Raw genomic sequence first — 24,687 nt, 5'->3', positions numbered from 1 at the left:
CTTAGATTTTTAAGCTGTATTGTAAATTAGATTATTGAGGCATGCTGTAAATGAGTCACAATATCTTGGTTTTCTGCCCAGTTCAATAAGTTAAGGTTTAGGCCTTGGATATTATAAATATCCTCTTGACATATGCATGCTATTTTTATGTTGCTTTTAAAAACCGTAAATGGTATTTTCCACAGTTGCTTAATATCTCTGATATAGTGTAAATATAAATTAAAACATAGAAAGTTAGTAAACAACAGTGAAGAAATGTGTTTAAAACCTGTTTAGTATACTTAAGCTATGGAAAATAGAAATAACATTGAGGAGGACTATAAAACCTTCGTCAGCTTCAGATGCTAGCTTTATAGCAACTTAAAACTTGTTTGGGTTTCTGTCTACCATATTACCACTGTTTGTGATTTGGAGCTTTCAACGTGACTTCAAATTCAGGTTTTAAATTATTATTAAAATGTATTGAGGTTATTGCTTTAAATTAAAACTACTTTGTAATTTCATATGGGATAGGTATGTTTTCTGAAATGAGTGGTCCTCTAAGCATAGACTGTCAGCCCTTAGATTATACATGAAATGACACAAATTGGAAAGATAAGGAAGAAAACAAATAGCAGGTGGTAAGGCAGTCAGAGAACATCAAGGAACAGAACCACAAGAAAGGTCTCAGGTTGTCATTGAAATACCACAACAGTCCTAATAGTCACATGACAGGCAGAGGCCTAAATGTTCTAATGACCTGTTGATTCAGTAGTGTTAATTGATAATAATCATTTTTTAATGGATCCCATATAACAAATGAAAACAATGTTATATGGGACTTGAGATGGAAATGTTGATTCATAAATGTCCTTTTCTTTCACTTGAAAATGTTTTTACTGCTGGGCAGCCTTGTTAGAATGAAAAGAAATCAGAGCTATATATCTTTAATTTTAACTGGAAAGGGAGGAACAAGTGACCAAAAACAAGCAACCACTATGCTTTGTTTGAAGCTAGGCAGTCTCCTAATAGTAGTATTCCATCACTTTAGTAAATAGTTTGGCCTGAAAAGTATAATACCTTTAGAAATATTTTTTATGATTGTTACACCAAGTCATAACTTCTGGTTATCTGAAAAATGTATGCCTAAATAATACCTTATGTGATTTGACTCAGATACGTAAGTTCTTTTGGCATGGCTTTTCATTTATGTTATAGTAAGTGTTCAGCTATTCAGATCAGATCAGAATGTTAGACTATTTGGTGTCAGATATTTGGATTATAAACACAGACATAAAAGAGTTAAACTGACTACTTCCAGGTTAGTGATTCTCAGCTGGGAGTAGTTGTTGCTTTCTCTCTCACCCAGTACATGTAGCAGTGGTCTGGAGACAGTTTAGGCTGTTAACAGCTGGGGGAAGCCTCATGCTGCTGGCATCTAGTGGGTAGGGTCAGAGATGTTATTAAACATCTTATGATACCCAGCATAGTTCCCCACAACAAAGTATTCAGCCCAAAATGTCAGCAATGTTGCTGTTGATAAACCTTGTTTAGATAACAACTGAATAAGTCTTGACTTGTACAATGGCTAGAGTCTCACCTGTTGTGATCCAAAGCTTTAGATACTCTTCCAGGCTTAAGTTCTGTATAAAACCTAAAGCTTGCCTAAAATATTTGGAAAGAACTGATAATTGAAAGCAGATATTTCAATTATATAAATTGAAATATGTATATAAAAATATTTTATATAAATGTCTACATGTTTTAGTTTAAACACTAATATTTAGCTAAATCTAATTCATACATACCCAAGGTTACAGAGAAATCTAAACAATGACAGGCTCTTAGGATAACATTTCACCTTGTGTTTTATAATCATGTGCTGTTGTCAAAATACAGAAAACTGATCATCTATAAAATTTTTTTTAATTTTGATTTTTAATGAGTAGATTTCCCTCCCCAACCCCCCAGTTATGGGGTCTTAGATCCCCAACTGGAGATCAGACCAGTGCCCCCTGCAATGGAAGCTCAGAACCCTAACCACTGGACCGCCAGGGAAGTCCCTAATAAGTAGATTTTTCGAGGAGTTGTTTTATCCTTTCTTGTTTGATCTTTAGTTTTTTTCTACTGTATATAATTATATTGAAGATTTTGGAAATATGATGCTTTGTCATTAGCAAGTTTTAACCCAGATTTTTAAGTTTCATTTATAAATACTGTAGATACTTAAATTGAGACAGAATATATGCCCCTTTTTTAAAATTTTTTTTTCAGGATAACATTTTGTGCTGTTTTGCAGAAATAAAGGGGTATGTTTTTAGTTTTCTTTGTCTGTCCCTTTTCTTCTGTTGTAATAAAGAGTACAGGCAGACTACTGGTGCGGAGTAAAGTAGCATTTTGCCTGAGCATATTCAGACAAAATTTTCTCCTCCATCAAGCTAAATGGCTGCCTTTCAGTCAGCCTTGAAAGTTATTGACTGTACTTTTTTCGTTTCTCTTTGTAACTGAACTGCATAAATGCAAATATATAATGTTAATCTTAGATTTTAACTATAGTTTAAAAGTTGTTACAATAATAATTGCAAGCAAAAGTTTTCCAGTGTTGTATGTACCAAGACCTTTAGTTTGCAGTCAGTTTTCCTGTTATTACCGTGAGAGAAAATAGTATTTCCTTTTTCATTTAATGGCTTGTTTGTTTGTTTAGAAAATAAGAACATCATTACTTGCATTGTTATATAATTTTATTTATGTATTTATTTTTGGCTGTGCTGGGTCTTTGTTGCTTTGCACAGGCTTTCTCTAGTTGCAGTGAATGGGAGCTACTCTGGTGTTGTGCAGGCTTCTCATTGCAGTAGCTTCTCTTGTTGCAAAGCTGGTCTCTGGAGCACAGGCTCAGTAGTTGGCAGCACACGGACTTAGTTGCTCTGAGGAATATGGGATCTTCCCAGACCAGGGATCAAACTCAAGTCTCTGGCAGGAGGCTTCTTTACCACTGATCCATCAGGAAAGTCCTATTTGCATCTTATTAAATCTCTTTATGCTACTGATTTATATCATTTAGTTGTTCTAATTAATGTTGGATTTGTTAATTGACTTGTTTCTAGTCCTTACTTGAGGCTGATGTAGCCAAACATATACAGTGAGTGTGAAATATTACTTTTTTTAAAGGGTGAAGTTGAACAAATTGCTATGATGAAACCAAAAGGCCAGACTGAACACGATGAGGGTATGCTTGAATATTTAGAAGATATAATTGGTTCTGGACGACTAAATGAACCTATTAAAGTCTTGTGTCGGAGAGTTGAAATATTAAATGAACACAGAGGAGAGAAGGTGAATCTTCCATAGACTTTTATAAACCAGAATGTTTCATTAACAGATTTTACTAAGCCAGATAATTCAAGTTATGATAGATCATAATTGTTTAAGCAAAGTTTTATGTTTTCCTTATTAATATTTCAGAGAAACATTGTTTTATGAATGTAGTTTGTTTTTATCTAATGTTGGCATATTTTAAATTCAGACTGTTCAATACACTTAACATGAACAATTTCTATCCTTTTAACTTTTGTAGTTAAACAGAGTTAAAATGGTAGAAAAGGAAAAAGATGCCTTAGAAGGAGAGAAAAACATAGCCGTTGAATTTCTTACCTTGGAAAATGAAATATTTAGAAAAAAGAATCACGTTTGTCAATATTACATGTAAGTACCTTAATTCATCAACTTTTGTATTAGTTTCTGACATTAAAATCTAATCTGTTCTCTTTTCCTGTATTAGAGAAATGTGAAGACTGAAGTAAAAAAAAATTCTGCAAGTGGTTGTGATGAATTTATTAAATTAGAGTTTTTGATATAGTAGTGAAGTTAATTTTTAACTATCCTACTTGAAGTTGGGTTCACAAATATCACTATGCTTAACACTTAATAGTTTTACTTATAAATTCTTTTTAATTCATTTAATAGCAGATCTAATTGTGTTTATATGGACCCTATTTTGTTCCTAATGCTAGCTTTGACTCTGGGTTGGTTTCTTCCTTCCCCCTCCAAAGACCTAGATATAGAAACAGCTGAATTTACTTAGTTTCAGACTTTTAAAAATGGTACTTTAGGATCTCTGATAGCTTTTTCTCTCTCTCTAGTTATGATCTGCAGAAACGAATTGCTGAAATGGAGACTCAAAAGGAAAAAATTAATGAAGATACCAAAGAAATTAATGAGAAGAGCAATATACTGTCAAATGAAATGAAAGCTAAGAATAAAGCTGTAAAAGATATAGAGAAGTAATAATCTTTTGGAAAGTACTAAAAGTAGATTATTTTATTACATGTATGTGTGTGTGTCTATATATAAACTTAATACAGCATATGAAGGCAATATATTTGCCAGCATATAAAATATTTTAAATGGTTTCTTTTTGCAACCAAAAAACTGAACTGCGTTTCCAGTTTATCACAGGTTTGAGTGCCCAACTCTGGTCTTTAATAATGGAGGATGCTACCCCCTAGTGGCAGAACCCAATAATACAAAACATCATTGCAAAAATAGGTATTTAACCTGACAGGTTAGTTGTCTTAAAGTTGTATCATTACTTTTTTCATGGCAATCTTCAGTGTTACCAGTATCCCTTACCTATTCAGTTTTCGTTTTTTTATTCTTTAAAATGAGTTTTGCCTGTTTTTTTTTTAATGGTCAAATTTTTATATACCTAGACATCATAGTCACTATTTCCAATCTAGCTTTGAAGGACAAAATAACTCATAACCACACATTTTAACAACTTCTTCAAATATGGATGGAGAGGAGGGTTAGCTTGAAGCAGGTAGTATTAGGATCCTACCTTATAAGAACTTGGTACACTTACATAGTAGTTCAGGCAAGGTATATAAAGTCACTTTAAAATATCTGAATATCCAAAATAGTGACTGATAATTTTCTTACTTTGCTAGGAAGCTGAGTAAAATTACAAAATTTATTGAGGAGAACAAAGAAAAATTTACAAAACTAGATTTGGAAGATGTTCAAGTTAGGGAAAAATTGAAACATGCTACAAGTAAAGCCAAAAAACTAGAAAAACAACTTCAAAAAGATAAAGAAAAGGTAGGTTATGTGGGGGAAATGCTTAATATTTCATGTCTGTCGGATGTAGTTCTTATTATTTTTCATGAATGTTCTTGCCCCTTAGAAAATGAATTGGAATTCTGAATGTTAAGGGCTTCAGGATTTATCCCTAAACCTAATTCTCCCCCTCACCCACTGTGGAAATCCTGCATTCATTGACTTTGAGTTTTAGAGCTTATGTATCTGATATACATTGTTGGAGAATTGTTTACCAAATCAGTAATTCTATTTTGTTGACAAAATAATCTTCCTAGAATATATGGTTTAAAAAGAGGTTTGGGGCTACATAGCATAGACTTTTAAAAGTAGTACCTTTGTCTACAGAAATCAAGAATATCAGCAGGAGTTTCTCTTTAGAAAGGAGGGAAGAGGAAGCCATAATTTATAGCAAGGGGTTGATTAGCTAGTTTGAAGATTTAAAAGATGATGAACTTTAGACCAGAGTGCCTAATTTGCTAGGACCCAGACTAATAATTAATTTGGAGCATTTCAAATATATTCACAGTTTAATCAGGTATTAATAGAGGCAACACTGAAAGCCCCTCCCCTCAAAAAAGTTTTGTACCATATATTTACATGGTACTAGGCTCTGCTTTACCTTATAAGCAAATGCATTTATTCACAAAATACTTTGTGTTACAGTAGTAGTACATCTTATATGAATCAGTGTTTGAGGGATAATGTTTTGGGAAGTGTTTAATTTCTCCCGTTATAGATAACCAGATTAAGCAAAATATTATGGATGTCATTGTAACCCCTAAATTGGACAGAGTAAGCCAAATGTAACTTAAATACAGTTATTAGCCTTTGGATACCAACTGTGAAAGAGTGATTATTACTGGAAGGTATTAATGGAATAAAATATGAGTCCCACATAGTGACTCTGAAAGGGTAAAGTTGGGAAAGATCTTAGGATTTGAGAGAGACTAGGGGGTGTAAAGGTAATATGTGGTAAGTTGTAATGTACCATGAAGGGTACTTAAGGAATTACATGTACTCAGACCATGTTCATAGGTGAAGAAGGTTAATTACAGCATAAAGTTAGAGCAGAAGGAAGAAAGATATAAAGCCCAGCCAAGGAGAATTGTCTTTTGTAAGGAATCAAGAACTCATAGAATTATCTTTACCTGATTCTATGAATTAGACTGAGAATATAGAAATTATAGCATATGGTTAAGGAAGTATACTTGCTAAAGCTAGCAGGTTCAAACCTAATTACAATGAAAACTGCAAAGATCTAGAAGATCTTGAGAAATGCTTTTAAATAAGTCAAATATTAATGGTATTGGATAGCCTAAAGGTACATGCTTCTAGTAACTTTTTAATTTGTTTTATAATCTTAGGTTGAAGAATTTAAAAGTATACCTGCCAAGAGTGAGAATATCATAAGGGAGACAACAACTAAAAACAATGCCCTTGAGAAAGAAAAAGAAAAAGAAGAAGGAAAATTAAAGGAAGTTATGGATAGCCTTAAACAGGAAACACAAGGCCTTCAAAAAGAAAAAGAAGTAAGATTTCTTTATCAGTTGGTGTTTATTTTGATGGCTTTTTTTTCCTCCTATATTAAAGATTGTTTTTATAGTAATAGTAAAAAAATGAACTATTAGAATGAAAAGTTTGGGCTTTTATCTAACATCCCCAAAAACAGTCAACCTAGACTCTCCTTTTTTTGTTTTCTGCTTTCTCATTTTAAAAAGACGTTAACCGAGAATGAGAACTTAAAGTGGTAGAAGAAAATGCATATCACATACTTTGCTTTATGTGCTTTTCTCTATTAATGTTGGTTTAATCATCACGTTTTCTCTTCTCTTAAATTATTTTCTTGGTAATTTAATTTCTTGGGACCACACTAACCATAGGTCGACATCTCCCTTCTTTACTTTTGTAGCTCTTGTGTAATAGTTTTAAAGCTATGGCTCTTATGTTCATTCTTGGTTGCTTAAGTCAGTTACATATAAGATCTTTGTAAATTATACCTCAGTGAAGTGTTTCGGGGTTTCTCGACAGACTAATATAAATTGATCCTGTTTTAAAATAGGGACATGTTCTGATATCATCTATAAGAGTTTGTAAGTAGGATGCCTGTGTGATAAAGTGGCTAAGTATCATACAGTCACTTTCCTAATAGAATAAGATCAGTTTTTCACATTTGCTCATCTCATGTATATCAAGTAATCCCATGTGCCTTGGCATCCTAGGTTAGTGACAAAGCCAGGACTCATATCTAGGTATCTTTGGAGCTAAAAACAGGCTCTGCTACTTATGAGTGAGTGCATGACTTTGAACAAGTTATTTAAACTCTGACCTCAGTTTCCTCAAAATGGGCATAATGATGATCGTAGGAATGTTGGGTTAAGGAATTCATACATACAAAACATTCAGGATAGTACTTTGAACATATATTCTACAGTAGTGTGGGTGTGTGTGTTGATGGTCATGATTTTTTGTCACTTTAGTCTCTAAATTGAGATAGAAGGAAATGGCAACCCACTCCAGTATTTTTGCCTGGAGAATCCCAGGGACGGAGGAGCCTGGCGGGCTGCCGTCTATGGGGTCACACGGAGGGGGATACAACTGAAGTGACTTAGCAGCAGCAGCTGTTAACCTCATTAAGCTGTTGTTAAATCAGTTGGGGAAAGACTTTATATACCATAAATATTCACAACTGGGGAAAAACTGTTAGTCCATTCACTTATGAGAGTTATTTCTATATATTGTGCTTACATAATCTATGAAGTTAAATTTAAAATGTATGGTTTCAACTTTGGTTTAGGTTTGAAAACACGTATTTCAGATTAAGTGGGGCCTATCATATTTTAACAGAGTCGAGAGAAAGAACTTATGGACTTCAGCAAATCAGTAAATGAAGCACGTTCAAAGATGGATGTAGCTCAATCAGAACTTGATATCTATCTCAGTCGGCATAATACTGCAGTGTCTCAATTAAGTAAAGCCAAAGAAGCTCTAATGGCAGCTTCTGAGACTCTAAAAGAAAGGAAAGCTGCAATTGGAGATATGGAGGCAAAACTCCCTCAAACTGAACATGAGCTAAAGGAGGTAAATTTTTGCTTCTGTGTTTCATATGAACATTGTTTATCAACCCTAGTTTTATTTATTTTCATATATATTTACATACATTTTTTTTTAATCTCAACATCTGGTATGACTGGATACATAGATTTTGTTGCTGTTGTTTAGTGTAATCTTTCCCAAAAGAATGAGGTTAATATTTCAGTACTCATATCTGATACAAATTAAATTGAGACTGTCAAGAAACTGTGTTCTGCCCTCAAGTGTCAAATAGCAAATAATATTGCTATCGCCATCATTATTTCCCATAGAAATAATTTAAACAAAAGAAAGTTTTTGTTTCCCTAAATGTAAATGTAGACAACTTATGGGTGATACAGGAAAGTCAAATGCGTGTGTATAAACAAATTTGCAAGTCAACTGTCTTAGTGTATTTTTCTATTTTTGAACTTAAGGATATACTTTCTTTGTTGGGACTGCAAGTTGTTGAACTAATCAAGACATCTTACTTAGTTCATCAGTCTTCTCTCCTTGAGTAAGGAATTTCATAACTTTAATTCCCAAAGCATCATTAGGCAAATTGCAATAGAAGATGCTCTTAGAAGCAAAATGACACTGAAAATAGTCTTTTTCATTTTAGTAAATGCACACTGATTGGTCATGAGAAAACTTCATGGCCACGTAGAATTTAAATGTAAACTTAGGTTATATTCAGTTATGACTTCGGTCTTCTTGGTGATTGAGTTTATTTTGGGGTAAATTGTGTTTATAACTTGAGCTTCTACTTGAAACCAGTATGACTGGTAATAGCGGTAATAATTTAAAACCAAGAAATGAAAGAGAATGTCAGTTGGAAAAATGGCTGCTCTAAATAGGTAGACTGAGAAACTGAGAGTTAGGATTTTTGTGTACATGTGTGACGTTTCTCTTTTGTTGGCAGCCTGACATTTTTGTATAGAAATAGTACTGTTCACTCATCATGTTTCCCTTCGTTTCAGAGCTGTGCTTTTGTTTTCCTTGGTTTAATTAGAATAATAAATTATGTTATATAACACTATATAATTTAATGTAATATATATTAAACCTATTATACAGTTTGTTATCTATTAATTTAGAAAGCAAACCACTTTCTAATCATAGCCATACCCAGTCACCCATATCTAGAGTCCTATATTGAGAGCTATTTTTGATTAGTGTAAGAATATAAGAATTAGGAAACATTTATGGATAATTACCTGGAGAAGGAAGTGGCAATCCACTCCAGTATTCTTGCCTGGAGAATCCCATGGACAGAAGAGCCTGGCAGGCTACAGTCCATGAGGTCGCAAGAGTCGGACACGACTTAGCAAGTAAACTACTACTACTATGCATAATTGTATGGTACAAAACTGGGATTTCCAAAACCCTAGCTCTACTCCTTCTATCAATCAGTGCACCACTGCTCCTAGGACTATATTGAGGTCTCACCTTATTATTGACCCAAATAACTTATGCCCCTTTTAAAATAGAAAACCCATCCATATTTTTCAAAATCAAAGCAGCAAGCAGTTACAGTGTGATGGCAGAGTTCTGGTTCAGGTGTTTTATTATTGGCCTTTTGTTGTAATAAGGGTGTCTGCTTCTGGGATTCATTTTCTTTACTTTCACCTTTAGAAAGAAAAAGAACTTCAAAAACTTACACAAGAAGAAATAAATTTCAAAAGTTTGGTTCGTGATCTTTTCCAAAAAGTTGAAGAAGCAAAGAGTTCCTTAGCAATGAATCGAAGTAGGGGAAAAGTCCTTGATGCAATAATTCAAGAAAAAAAATCTGGCAGAATTCCAGGAATCTATGGACGACTGGTAAAGTAAATTTATTTATAAATAACTGTACTTTTCTCAGACATTATAGTTTTCTTAACTTAAATGTATATTAAGTGTTTTTTAAGCATTTTGCTTTTACACTCAGACATGGTAAAATTCTTTGTGGTATGGATCCTTTAACATTAAAAGTTGAGGAAGTGCAAGTACAAGTCACTCAGTTGTGTCCGACTCTCTGCAACCCCATGGACTATACAGTCCATGGAATTCTCCAGGCCAGAATACTAGAGTGGTAGCCTTTCACTTCTCCAGGGGATCTTCCCAACCCAGGGATCAAATCCAGATCTCCTGCACTGCTGGTGGGTTCTTTATTCCTGAGCCATAAGGGAAGCCCATTAAAAAAGTTTGGGATAATTGTAGTCACTTTAAGAAAATGATCTAATTCTACTGATAAACTTAACTACTTTTTTCTTAAAAAAAAAATAAGAATTTGATAAATTATATTTTGAGGTTTATACCATCATACTGAAGGTTGTAACTAGAGTTTAGGAAAATCACAAAGGATGATGTCAAAACCCAAGGCTAGGGATAGTGGGTGCCTGAAGCCTGAGCTCCTGAACCTGAAGAAGGAAGGGAATTTGGCCATGGCTAGCGGTAGCTGGAAGGAAGTGAGGAAAATAGATACCCCATTCATCTATTCTACCATTTCTGGCTGGTGTCTCACTTTGTCTTAAGCTGGAGAGCCAGAAGAACCAATTAATGCACTCCTGAATCAGCCTTCCCAGAGAAGGAAGCAGAAGAGAGTGATTCAGAAGGGCAAATGAAAATTACCCAGCATAGTTGCTTCCATGTCTGCATGTCAAGGACTTCTGCCTTAGTTTTTTGAAGATACACAGTTTGATCATATTCCTTTGCTCAGGGAAAAATGAAACTAGTTAGTTAATGTTACTTGATAGCTAAGTTATTGATAGACAAACAGATTTACTTAGATGGTTTTCAATAATTCAGAGTTTTATTCTATAAGTTATTTTGCTTATAATAATTTTAGGTTTCAAATCTTCACATTATGCATTTTCACTTACATGCAGTGAAAACAGTTCTGTTCATTTTGTGCTCATTAAAATTTCAGACTCTGTATATCCATAAGTTGTTTTTTTTTTAAGGTGGATAAAAGCTCTAGTAGTGATTGCCTCTGCAGAAGAGAAAGATCGAATGTGAGGGACACTTAAATTTTTCATTGTGTACCATTTTTGTACTTTTGTAAACTATGTAGGTATAGTTCTTCAATTAAATGAAACTTGGAAAATCTGTATGAAATAGTAATGAAATGATCCTGTGCCTAATTCCCTGCTGATCATGCATTGATTATTTTTCTTTCCTCTCATTTATTAGGGGGACTTAGGAACAATTGATGAAAAATACGATGTTGCTATTTCATCTTGTTGTCATGCATTAGACTACATTGTTGTTGATTCTATTGATACAGCCCAAGAATGTGTAAATTTCCTTAAAAGACAAAATATTGGAGTTGCAACCTTCATAGGTTTGGATAAGGTGGGTATTTATAATCTACCTGTATTTTAGTTTTTAAGTGTCAGGTGTTGACTGATTTTGAATCCTAGCTTTTTCTTCATAGTTACTTCAGTGAACCACCAAATAGATTTTGAGGATTGTATTAGGCTCTAGGGGTTACATTGTTGTGGGAAAAAAAAAAACTTATACTGCTTCCCCTAAAGTAATATGCATTCCTATGTTGGAGTGACTGGTAGTTTGAATTGCTAACTTCCATCTTCAATAACTACTTTTTTAAAAAATAGAAAAATACTTAGATATAATTCACAATCATAAAATCAATTGTTGTAAAATATATAGTTGTACATTCACAGAATTCATCTTTCAACCATGACCACTATCTAATTCCAGAATATTCATTACCCCCAAGAAAGGAACCCCATACACATGAGCAATCACTACCCTTGTTCTCTGACCCACCCCACCCCCACAACCTTTGACTTTTTGTCTCTGGATTTATGTATTCTGGACATTGTGTATAAATGAAATAACATAATATGTAGCCTTTTGTTTATGGCTTCTTTAACTTAGTGTTCAGAGTTCATCCATGATGGAACTTTGCTGGTGATTCAGCAGTTAAGACTCTGTGCTTCCACTGCAGGTGGCAGAGATTTGATCCCTTTTACAGGAACTAAGATCCAGTTCCCTGTCTGCTCTTTTTTAAAAAAGGTTCATGTTGCATCATAAGCACTTCAGTCCTTTTTATTGCTAAATGCTCTTCCCTTCTCCATTATGTTCTGTAGCATATTTTGTTTATCCATTCATCAATTTGGTGGACATTTGTGTTGTTTCCGTGTTTAGGCTTTTTATGGTTAATACTGCCATGAACGTTCATGTACACAGGTTTTTGTACACCAGCTTTTCATGTGCTTATTTATTGGCCATTTCTTTATCATCTGTTCAAATTCTTTGCTTCTCATTAATTGGTTTGTCTTGCTGTTGTAAGAGATCTTTTATCTATTTTGGATATAAGTCTCTTACACATAATTTGCATGTTTCCTTTCAGATAGCAGTCTATTTACTTTTGGTTGCTTGTGTTCTCGGTGTCATATCTAAGAAGCTACCATGTAATCCTAATGGCAGGGTGATTTACTTTCTCTGTTTTATGAGCTTTACAGCTTTAGGTTTTACATTTAGTTTTTTAATCCTTGTTTTATAAAGTGGGGGGTCCAGCTACTCTTGGGTATTGGGTTGTTCCGACACCTTTTGTATTCTTTCCCCATTGAATTTTCTTGGCATGCTTGTCAAAAATCAACCAATCATAAATGTACGAGTTTATTTCTGGCCTCTTATTTATATGTCTGACTTTCCATTGATATCGCACTGTCTTGATCATTGTAGATTAGTAGTAAGCTTTAAAATTAGAAATCCTTTAATTTTGTTCTTTAATATCTTTTTTAATATATTATAAATGGGATTTTCTTAATCTCATTTTCAGATTGATTATTGCTAGTGTATAGAAATACAGTTTCTACATATTGATCTTATGTTCTACAGCTTTGCTGAATTCATGTTAGTTTTAATAGTTCTTTCATGTGAGGATTCCTCAGAATTTTAATATATATGAGAATTTTAATATATATATAATTTTAATTTAATATATTAAGATCAGATCATCTGTGAATAGAGAGAATTTTACACTATCTTTTTCTTAAATAACAAATAATATTGTGTAGATACGAAGAACTTTGTATATATATCCTTATGTTTAACATGTGTATTCTATAAATGATACCTAAAGAAACGTCTTTTTCTTTTTTTTTTTTTAGATGGCAGTGTGGGCAAAGAAAATGACCAAAATTCAAACTCCTGAGAATACTCCTCGGTTATTTGATTTAGTAAAAGTAAAAGATGGGGCAATTCGCCAAGCTTTTTACTTTGCCTTACGGGATACCTTAGTAGCTGACAGCTTAGATCAAGCCACACGAGTAGCTTATCAAAAAGATAGAAGATGGAGAGTGGTAACATTACAAGGGCAAATCATAGAACAGTCAGGTAATAGTTTTTTTCCTTTGCCGTTGAGTCTGTTTAATCCTATTGGGGGATACATACATGTAAGTCTGACTTTTCTGTTCTTTAGGTACAATGACTGGTGGTGGAAGCAAAGTAATGAAAGGAAGGATGGGTTCATCAGTTGTTGTTGAAATCTCAGAAGAAGAGGTCAGCATGTACAAAATTATAGTTGAGACATTTTTGTTAAAGCAGCTTTATTGATATATAACATACTGTAGAACATTGTACTATTTTAAATGTACTGTAATCATATTTTCATTTTAACAGTTTGAACTTTCTATAAATGGCTAGTGTATAAGCTGTGGGATTTCATATGAAGCCTGTTAAAGTTCTAAAAGTATGTTAATTGAAAATATTTACTCAACATACGTGTCTTTTTGTGTTATCACATTTGGATCATATGATTTATTTCACTATTAACTTATTGTTTGACATTTACAGTTACTGCTGTATTACATAATTATCTTTTGTATTTCAGAATAATCATTTAAATTGTAAATATAGCAAAGACTTCTGATGTTTCCAGATTTTTATCTCAAAATATTTTGTTTCCAGAAATAGAATGTCAGAATGCCCAGAAAAACCTATGTTCCATTATCACAATCAGAACACTATACTACTTTCTTCCTGAAAATTCTGAAGTAGTTTATATTCTTCCTCTTAAGTATTTGCATAGTATACCTTCACTGTAACGATAATTGATTATACAACACTTAAAATTGTCTTTTCACCTGAATCTATGATGCAGAAATTAGTTGACCATCTCCTAAGCATTAGGTTTTAGAATTAGAACTGGGTTGTTTGGTGTGTTTCTAGTCTTTTTTTTTTAATTGGAAGATAATTGCTTTACAATGTTGTGTTGGTTTCTGCCATACATCAACATGCATCAGCGATAGGCATACATATGTCCCCTCCCTCTTGAACCTCCCTCCCTGTTTCTAGTCTGTAAGATCAGATATTTGGGTTTTCATCATTTTTGTAAATTGCTATTAATCTGAAATAACTCTTGTTGGAGTAAACTTAATTCACTGGTAATTTTCTTTGTAGGTAAATAAAATGGAATCACAGTTGCAGAGAGACTCTCAAAAAGCAGTGCAAATTCAGGAACAGAAAGTACAACTGGAAGAAGCAATACTTAGTTTAAGGCATAGTGAACGAGAAATGAGGAATACACTAGAAAAGTTTTCTGCAAGCATCCAGGTACCTTTTTAACAAAGCTGAAACTATTGGAATTCAACAGCAATTTAGCAGAGGCATTTTACTGTTTGCTTATAATTTTTAAAATATAAGGGGGAGGGGGAGGTTGGGTTAGGGTCTGTTGATTTTTGTTCCTTGAGTACTAACAGATAAATGTCCTGTCACAATGTTGCTCCAGCCACAGCTATTTCTGGTTTCCATTTGGACTGGAGAGAAATGTGCCTTCCCTTAACAATGACCCTTTATTTATTTTATTCTCTTTACAAAGTAGAAAGTTTTCTTAATTATAAAAAAGCAATGCATGCCCACAGTCAAAATGTGCAAAAAATGATCACCTTCAGTTTTTGTGTATGTCCTTTAACTTTTAGTGGCAGTACCTAGTTTGCGAGTATGTGTTTATGTATGTGGTAGATGTTGATATACATACTAAATTTGTATATGTAATTTTATAGTCTCATAGTAACTTTTCTTCACTCAGTAATTAATTTCCTTTTCAAGCAAATGTAAATTTAATTTGTGTGCAATTATATTGACATAGTTTGTACCACAGTTTGATAAAGGTTTGTCTGTGTTGACTGTGTACACCACTATGTTTTAAATATTCTTGTTAGGCATACCTTAATATGTTTATCCAATTATTTCCTTAGTCCTAAAATTGTAATCATCACCCAGTATGTGTACACTGTTTTTAAGCATTTGGTGCATAACACCAAATTGTTCTCCAAAAGTTCTAGTTCATTTACTACTGGTAGCATATGCAAATAATTTTTCTAAGTGAACACTAAGTACTCTTCAATAATTTGTAAGTTTGCTACACGGATGTACTGAAAAATAGCATTTAACTTGTCTTTATAATGAGTTTATACATTTCATGTGTTTTGTTGGCCATTTTCAATTTTTGTATTTATTGTTCATGTTTTCTGCCCTTTCCTGTTTTTGTGTTTTTCTTAAAGATTTTAAGTACCTTTTTAATTTAAAATGTTTAAAGCAAATATTATTGTTTGTATGTTAAAAGATTGACCTTGAATTTTAAAACATTCTATAGCGTTTATCAGAGCAAGAAGAATATTTGAATGTCCAAGTTAAGGAACTTGAAGCTAATGTACTTGCTACAGTCCCTGACAAAAAACAGCAGAAACTGCTTGAAGAAAATGTTAATATTTTCAAGACAGGTATGTTTAAGTACAGACTTCTTCCCCTATATTGTCAAAAACAGGTTTGTAATATTTGTATTATTTAAGATCACAGTTTGTAGAATATAAAATAGTAGATTATATATATTATGTTCAAGTGACCATGCTGTTTTACAGTTTTTATTTTTATTTCATCCTCAGAAGGTTGTAAAGTAAGTACTAATAAATTAAGTACATCATTGGACAGATAAAACTGAGGCATAGAATGGTTTATATAATTTGCTCAAGGTCACATAATATATGGTGGTGATATAAGGAATTCAGGATGAAGACAATCTGATTACAATACCTGTGCTCTTAATGAGAACTTAAAGAACATACATTTTTCTTTCCAGAAGTTTTTTCTTCTTGTGTATATATAAACATGTAACTGTTCTACCCAAGTTTTTAAACAAGAAAGGGAATTAGTTCACAGGCTCATAGTCAGAATTGGCTTTGACATTAAAATCCTCTGGTCATGTACTTGAGTAGCCCGCTTCTATTTCCATGTTCAGGTCATGTAGATGCTCAGTCGTGTCCCAACTCTTTGTGACCCCATGGTCTGCCAGGCTCCTCTGTCTATGGGATTCTCCAGGCAGGAATACTGGAGTGGGTTGCCAGTTCCTTCTCCAGGGGATCTTCCTGACCCAGAAATCAAACTGAGGTCTCCTACATTATAGGCAGATTCTTTACCATCTGAGCCACCAGGGAAGCCCACTTCCATGTTGGCTTCAGTTAAATATACATAGGTATGCACTTATGGCAGGAGGTGGTAACAGTGAGTTTCACAGTATTTCAGTGACCCCAGGAAACAGCCTTCGTCACATCAAGAAAGACCCTCTTTACAGTCTGGTTCATGAGCAGAGGAAGACAAATACTGATTGTTCATCCATAAGTATTAGATGGAGTGGAATTGGAGCAATTATCCAAATGTTTAAAAAATAAGGGAGTTTTCTTCCAAAAGAAAAAGAAGTGAAAAGATTGTAACCAGACAGATGTCCACTGTGCACATTGCATACTAATATATACCTGTGTTTTTTATTTTCTGTAGTCATGTTTATGTTTTTAATATTGAGGTATTCACTCAAAAAGTATCTGCTACTGACCAGGCTTTGTTTTAGATACTATTGATCAAGCAGTGAACAAAGTCCCTCTTTTCAAGGAATTCACCCTTAAGAGATAAGGAAACTAAACAAATACATCACATACTGTAACAGGTGGTGCTAGGTGATAAAAGTAAAACCAGGGAAACAACGGGATAGGGATTCAGATAGACAACAATGGTTAGACAGGCTAGTGCTAGAGATTTGAGCAGAGACCCAAAGGAAGTATGAGTGCAAATGTGGGAGAAGAGCATTCCAGGAAGAATGTAGAGGAGAAAGTAGAGGCCCTAGGGCAGGAAGTAGTATGTCAGAAGTTTTTAGCAAGGAAACCAGAATCCTTAGACTTAACTGATAGAAGAATCCAGATAATGTAGAGCCTCATAGGCCATGTCTCCAGGGGAAATTAAAAGCCACTGGAGAGTGATATACAGGAAGGTGACATAACCTGACAGGACCTTTTTTTTCCTTGCATTTATTTTGGATTTGTATTTTGCTCTTGCAGACAGACTTCACCCTACTTCTCCTTCCCCAGGGTACCTACAGTATTTGTTACTGCCTTTGATGGAACCTAGTGGTCAAATAAAAAATAAATCTTTGTCATTTATAACAACACTCTCATTGAGAGACTACAAAAATTTGTATTTTATTTGAAAAAGACTCCTTGGCTTTATTAGGAGCCCATATATATATATCTTCTCATGGAAGTACTGGTTATTATTAGTAGACTCTCAGTGTCTGATATGGAAGCCCATTTATGCAAGCATATCTTTAAGATTAAATATTTCATTTTACATTAATTTAGATTTTAAAAATCTGGCAAATGTGTGGAGAATAAAAGGAGCAAGGTGATATGAAATGGTGACGTTGAAATTATAAATTACATGATGTCCGTTTTCCCCTATTTCTAACAGAGATGCTACTATAAATGGGGGAATTTAATGCATGTTAGGTACTTGAATATAAGGAAAATGATCTTCTGAAGAGTGGAACCCTTTCCAGTTGTATACTTGGCCCATCCCAGTATAAGTCATGATGCCATGACCCCACAGCAGCTGGTACTCTACCTCACAAGGGAGCTAAGCACAGACTCGCCACTGTGAGCAAAACAATTCCTTCAATAAATATAGTATCTTGGTATCCTTAAGGGAGAGGGGAAAGTTAGAAGACTAAAAGGGGCAGGGTTTTGGTTTGCCTTTTTTTTTTTTTTTAAATCAAGTGGTGATCTCAGAAATACAAAAAATAGACATTGTAATTAAACTCACTAGATGGGCTTTTAAAATCAAACTAAAGAATTCTCTGATAAATGTGGAACAAAAAGTTGTAAAATTTGGAGAATACTGAAATTCCCTCTTACAGAGAAGAATAGACAGTCACGAGGAAACAACAGTTAAGTCTTTTTCTCTCAGCAAATCCTACCTACTTTCTTCTATGCTAAATGCTACATACCTCCCACAGAAGCTTTATTGAGTTTCTTTCCATAAGTTGGCACTGTTTCTGCTTCCTTTCTAGACACAGATATCGATAGCTTGAGCCCCTTACCTTTTTGCCACCTTTCATCTTTCCTACATCATACAATGATTAGGGTTCAGATATGGAGAACAGAATCCACTCTGGCTAGTATAAATATGATTTTTGGTGTGAGACTGTGTATTTAAGAGAGAAAAAGATTGTTTATAGGATCATTGTGATACCTTAAATTCTAGGCTAAACGCTAAGAATAATTTCCAGAGCTACTCTGAAGAACCATGAAAGAAACTATACTGTCTCTTCTGCAATTGAAAAGCCATGTATCAAATTAGGAAAATGACACTATAACTGCCAGCAACAGAAGCACATTGTACCTATCATAATCCACCCCGTCAAAGTTAATGCCGTTGCCTGTCAGTTTTCACAAAACTTTTGACAGGACATCAGAGCCTCTACTACCACCAAGAAAACTTCTCCATGACTTCCAACAGAAACATGCTCAGTTCATCACTTTTGCCATCCAAATTGTATGCTTTTTCTTGATTGAATGGACTTAAATTTATGTCTGAACACTAGATACAAGGGAATCTAGAAAGTGTAAGTTAAGAGCCTTCTGTGCCACAGAGAAAAGTGCCACTTTATTCTATCTCCCCCACTTTGTTATAGGGAAGAGAATTCGAGGTTAGCAGAATTAAATAACCACAACTTCTTCACCCCCAGTCTATAGTTGAGTACAGAGTCTAAGGGTAAAAGATCACTATGAAACAAATAAAGTACCCTATAAACTTCTGAAAAGAGCTTCACAGCATGAAGCCATCAAGAAATAATGGGTTATGTTCACAGCTGAGCCAGAGAATTCAACTATATGTTGTTGTAACACTGTTTTGATAAAGGGCATTTTGGTTTTTTGGGGGGGGGTTTTGCTTTGTTTTTGAGGCCCTTTTCCTCAAATGTTTAAAAGTTTCTTTTGCATGTATCAGGTTAAGTTGTATTGACTGGAGAGATGTACTGAATGCATCTAACAAATGATGCTTATTAATGTAGAAACACAAATTAACTTTACTTTTTTTTTTATCCCCCAGAGTATAACAGTGTGGCTGAGAGAGCTGGTAAAGTGGAAGCTGAGGTTAAAAGGTTACACAGTATCATCGTAGAAATCAATAACCATAAACTCAAGGCCCAACAAGACAAACTTGATAAAATAAATAAGCAATTAGATGAATGTGCTTCTGCTATTACTAAAGCACAAGTGGCAATCAAGACTGCTGACAGGTAGAGTTTGCATACTACCCTGCCTTCCTCTTCCCTACATTACACTGAAAAGGGGATTAATATTTAAATTTAATGTCTAATAAATGTTTCCTGTTACTTATTAAGATCTGACATTGTTACCTCGTAGGATTTTAATAGGTGGATGCCAATAATAAATTATCATATGATTAGTTTTTAAAAACTGATAAAACAGGTATGGCTTAAAAAAACGTGGTTATGTAACTCCCCAGTTGTGAGGACATAGAAGTTAGAGTTTCATTTCTCTGGTTTAGAGGAATAGATGGCGATTCATTTAAATAGATCTAGGTCTTAGGAGAATTAAGAAGGATGAGATCTATTAGCATAATTGTTTTAATAACTGAAAATTTTAATTATTCCATTGTCCCAAAAAGTTTTTAATACATTCATAATACAGGTCTTGTTTTAAATTTTAGAGTATTAAAGTATTCTAAAATAAAGCAAAGTATATATAAAATGTTGAAATGTAAATAGCTGTTTGTCTTAAAATTATAAATTGGTTGCATAGTGATTATCTGGTTATTCGGTTATTGCAGTGTCCTTTGTTCAAAGGTGCTAATTAATAAGCAGTGCTTTACCTAAACACAGTTATCAGTCACAGGGAAAAAATAATTGTGTGTGTCATTGTCATCCCCGTTGTCCTTTGTTCCATTTCCTCCCCTCTGCCCAAAACACTTATTTTCCCTGACTTGAACTAGGAAGTAATTTACTTGAAGGTATAGTTTAAAGAATTAAAGATTTAAGACCCTCCAATCCGACAAGAAAATGACAAGACTATAATACTACAATGGACAATTTTGCTTCATAGTCTTAAGATTGAATGAAACTAAAATTTTATATATGGAAGTTTCATTAATTTATACTGAGAATTTAATAAAATATACAACATCCCACAAGTGTGTGTATAAACAAAAACCAATTGATTTTTTAGTAAAATAAGTTTTTAAATCTATGATAGAAAAGTGTCACATTAATGTCATGAAAAGTTCTTAATAAAGATTTTGCTTGTTTAGAAATCTTAAAAAAGCACAAGACAGTGTCTTACGTACAGAGAAAGAAATAAAAGATACTGAGAAAGAAGTAGACGACTTAACAACAGAGCTAAAAAGTCTTGAAGACAAAGCAGCAGAGGTTGTGAAGAATACAGACGATGCAGAGGTAAGATGGGGAGAGGGGAGGGGCGCTGCTTGAAGCAGCAGAGAGTTACGGATGACGCCAGTGCCTTGTGTAGTGAGCGTTCAGTAGGTCACACTTAAACTATATTAACTTTCATCTGTGTAATAAAAAATAACTATTTTAACTTTTCTATAAATAAAAACATTTTCTTTAAAGTGAAAGAGGCATGAGGTGAGAGTGCTAACTTCATCTTTGTAATGTGAAAATCCCTGTTCTGAGATCATACCTATAGCAGCTCTTTTTGTTTCTTAGGCATCCTTACCAGAAATCCAGAAAGAACATCGAAACCTACTTCAAGAACTAAAAGTAATTCAGGAAAATGAACATGCTCTCCAAAAAGATGCACTTAGTATTAAGTTGAAACTTGAACAAATAGATGGTCACATTGGTGAACATAATTCTAAAATAAAATATTGGCAAAGAGAGGTGAGAATTGTTAGTTAAGTGTAAATATAAAATAGCCTTTATGAAAAAAGTTGGGGTTTGTGTTTTTGAAGTATGTTGTAATTCTTAATTTCAGGCTATATAATCACTTCTCAGGTTTATAGGGGACAAAATGAACAGTATATAGGAGTTATTATATACAGAAAAATAAGGGTAATGGTTAGAATTAATCAACATTTTCATCCCAGGGCTGATTTAGAGATTGAACATGAACACTTGGGCACTACAGCTATGTTTTTTTTAAGCCCTGTGAAAAATAGTTGATACACAAATGAGTCACCACTTATTATATGTCATTCTGATAGGTGATTTGTCTTAAATTTGTGAGCTTTTTGCGTTTTAATATATTTGGCTGTCAGGTCTTTCTACATGTGGGATCTTTTATCACAGTGCATGAACTCTCTGGCTGTAGTACCTGAGCTTAGTTGCTCTGTGGCATGTGGAATCCTAATTTCCCAACCAGTGCAAGGCAGCCTCCTAACCACTGGACCACCAGTGAAGTCCCTGGGAGGTTTTTTTGCAACAATGAATTGTAAGTAACACTGTGTTTTCTAATATTCATCTAACTTTATAGATTTCAAAAATATCACTGCATCCAATAGAAGATAATCATGTTGAAAAGATTCCAGTTCTAAGCCCAGAAGAGCTTGAAGCAATCAAGAACCCAGATTCTATAACAAATCAAATCGCAGTTTTGGAAGCCCAGTGTCATGAAATGAAACCAAATCTTGGCGCCATTGCAGATTATAAAAAGAAGGTACAAGTAAACAACTCGTGTAATGGTCAGAAAGTCTCTTTAGTCCTTACCCTAAATTGTTAAGCCTTTATCTTACATAATTAGCAGTTTTAATTCTCATGTCAAATGTATAACATGTTTTTCTCATATTCTTTTCATAGGAAGAATTATATTTACAACGGGTGGCAGAATTGGACAAAATTACTAATGAAAGAGATAATTTTAGACAGGCATATGAAGATCTTCGAAAACAAAGACTTAATGAATTCATGGCAGGTTTTTATATAATAACAAATAAATTAAAGGAAAATTACCAAATGCTTACTTTGGGAGGTGATGCTGAGCTGGACCTTGTAGACAGCATGGATCCTTTCTCTGAAGGAATCACATTCAGGTTTGTAATGATGCCATATACCAAGTTTTGGATTTTTCTGTTACCATCTCTGTACATATTCTCCAAACTTACTATTCTTTAGGGGTGGGATGTGACAGTTAAGTCTACAGTGTATTTTATTTGACAAATACTAGTTTGCCTATAGGCTTCCTGTGTAGCTCAGCTGGTAAAGAATCCACCTGCAATGCAGGAGACCCTGGTTCAATTCTTTGGTCAGCAAGTTCCCCTGGACAAGGGATAGGCTACCCACTCCAGTATTCATGGGAAACAGGAAGAATAGCAAGAATTACTTACTGATCTACTGTTTAAATCTCAAATTTTTGTTAGGTGTTCTTATGTGTTCATTCTCCAATAATATTTTTATAAAATAACCCACCAAGAATTTATATTAATGAAAAAGCAAGTTCGGTATTTCCAAGGAGGGTGGTAGAAGCCAGTTATAGGAAACAAATCATGGAGTCTTAATTTAGCTTTACAAGTAATTTAAGTAATGAGATTTTCTTAATTATTTCAGTGTTCGACCACCTAAAAAAAGTTGGAAGAAGATCTTCAACCTTTCAGGAGGAGAAAAAACACTAAGTTCATTGGCTTTAGTGTTTGCTCTTCATCACTATAAACCCACTCCACTGTACTTCATGGATGAGATTGATGCAGCCCTTGACTTCAAAAATGTATCTATTGTTGCATTTTACATATATGTAAGTAATCATTTAGAGCTTTCATTGTGAAAATTATATGTGTTCCCTAAACATTACACATGGAATTCTTTGGCTTCTTTCCAGCTTCTGCCATTCTCTATTCCCATGGTATTAACGGAGACCACTTTATTTGAGCAAAATAGTTCCATTTTGGAAAAGTTAAATATAAATGTAAATTAGTAGCAGAAACACAGGTAGAATTTTTTCTACCAGAAGACTTCTAAGAGGCAACTATCCTTCCAAATACCCGAGTTCTTCTCTAACCCAGATACTATCATGTTGTCATTCTTGTTCATATTAATTAGCAATGTCATGTTCAATTTATTACCCAAGAAATATTTTAGGGAAGTAAAGTTAGATCTCTGTTATTATTCATACATTTACATATCTGTATAATTTTTCTAATTTATTCTGTTTTTTCTCTTTAGGAACAAACAAAAAATGCCCAGTTCATAATAATTTCTCTTCGAAATAATATGTTTGAGATTTCAGATAGACTTATTGGAATTTACAAGACATACAATATAACAAAAAGCGTTGCAGTAAACCCAAAAGAAATTGCATCTAAAGGACTTTGCTAAACTTGCTTAATCTGAAGATTTTTCAAATCTTACTGTAGATTCAACATATTGTATTTACTTTCTATTTGTAAAGGGTTATAAATTATATAAAATACCTATTCTTAAATTGTATCATATAGTTTCTGTTTTATGCTGTTAATTAAGAGATGTTACAAGTTTAATAAAATATTCTCTGTGCCTGTTTCTAAAAGATTGTAAGAATCTGACAATTTTGTAAGTGGCAACTATGGAGAAAATAAGATGCCTGGACGATCAGATAATTTCCTCTTATGCAGAGTTAAAAGTATATTGCTTTGATGAACAGTACAGTTGTAAACTAAATCATGTTAAACCAGTGATTCTGAATTGCAAGAATGAGAATTTGAATATTATACATTCTTAAACTCAAGGTGCTTGACTGTTGAAAACACTTGTGAAAGGGCCAGCAAATGTCTGAATAACTTGAGTGGGTATATATACCCACTATAGTTGCTTCAGAAAAAGAATGATTTAAGTGTATGGGGTTAATTTCTTTAGTATAAATGGAAATTAGCATGCAGTACTGTTTGTCCATCAAGTTGTCAAAGGCTTTCTTGTTATTGTGTTAACACTGCATTAACTCAAGAATATACTACTGGAAATAAGCTGGCAACCACTTAATTTTCAGGAAAAATCCTGGTATTGAATCAGAATTCTGGTCTAAGCTATTCAGTTTCTAGATAGAGAGCCTGAGGAATTAAAATTTAAAATTACCTTCTTATTTATAGTGCACTGTTTAAGTACTAAAACCCAACAAAGAGTCTGTATCATAATCAGTAAGATGTAAATACATTAGCATGGACTTAAATAAAGTAAGATCTAAAATCCAAGTATGGTCATTTGTTTATAAAGTCAAGATTATACAAGGGAAAGGTAACTAGAAAAAAGTACCAGTATAATCA

General features: G+C 33.6%; 1 protein-coding gene across 1 annotated transcript in view; it reads left to right on the top strand.

The window, feature by feature from the left end:
* SMC4 (structural maintenance of chromosomes 4) overlaps nucleotides 1–24,525 on the top strand; it is a 31,060-nt gene extending 6,535 nt beyond the window's left edge. The window contains exons 5-23 of the mRNA XM_068972256.1: nucleotides 3,148–3,312; nucleotides 3,554–3,681; nucleotides 4,119–4,259; nucleotides 4,926–5,076; nucleotides 6,441–6,605; nucleotides 7,921–8,154; nucleotides 9,781–9,966; nucleotides 11,317–11,478; nucleotides 13,266–13,491; nucleotides 13,577–13,656; nucleotides 14,557–14,709; nucleotides 15,752–15,878; nucleotides 19,531–19,720; nucleotides 20,752–20,896; nucleotides 21,167–21,340; nucleotides 21,933–22,115; nucleotides 22,256–22,488; nucleotides 23,003–23,186; nucleotides 23,615–24,525. Of these exons, the coding sequence (XP_068828357.1) occupies nucleotides 3,148–3,312; nucleotides 3,554–3,681; nucleotides 4,119–4,259; nucleotides 4,926–5,076; nucleotides 6,441–6,605; nucleotides 7,921–8,154; nucleotides 9,781–9,966; nucleotides 11,317–11,478; nucleotides 13,266–13,491; nucleotides 13,577–13,656; nucleotides 14,557–14,709; nucleotides 15,752–15,878; nucleotides 19,531–19,720; nucleotides 20,752–20,896; nucleotides 21,167–21,340; nucleotides 21,933–22,115; nucleotides 22,256–22,488; nucleotides 23,003–23,186; nucleotides 23,615–23,767 (3,180 nt within the window). The 3' untranslated portion in view covers nucleotides 23,768–24,525. The remainder of the gene's footprint in view (nucleotides 1–3,147; nucleotides 3,313–3,553; nucleotides 3,682–4,118; nucleotides 4,260–4,925; nucleotides 5,077–6,440; nucleotides 6,606–7,920; nucleotides 8,155–9,780; nucleotides 9,967–11,316; nucleotides 11,479–13,265; nucleotides 13,492–13,576; nucleotides 13,657–14,556; nucleotides 14,710–15,751; nucleotides 15,879–19,530; nucleotides 19,721–20,751; nucleotides 20,897–21,166; nucleotides 21,341–21,932; nucleotides 22,116–22,255; nucleotides 22,489–23,002; nucleotides 23,187–23,614) is intronic.
* Nucleotides 24,526–24,687: the final 162 nt, after the last annotated feature.

Source organism: Capricornis sumatraensis, chromosome 1 (assembly GCF_032405125.1).
Source record: "Capricornis sumatraensis isolate serow.1 chromosome 1, serow.2, whole genome shotgun sequence".
Classification (NCBI taxonomy): domain Eukaryota; kingdom Metazoa; phylum Chordata; class Mammalia; order Artiodactyla; family Bovidae; genus Capricornis; species Capricornis sumatraensis.
This window is presented reverse-complemented; position numbering and strand designations above follow the sequence as displayed.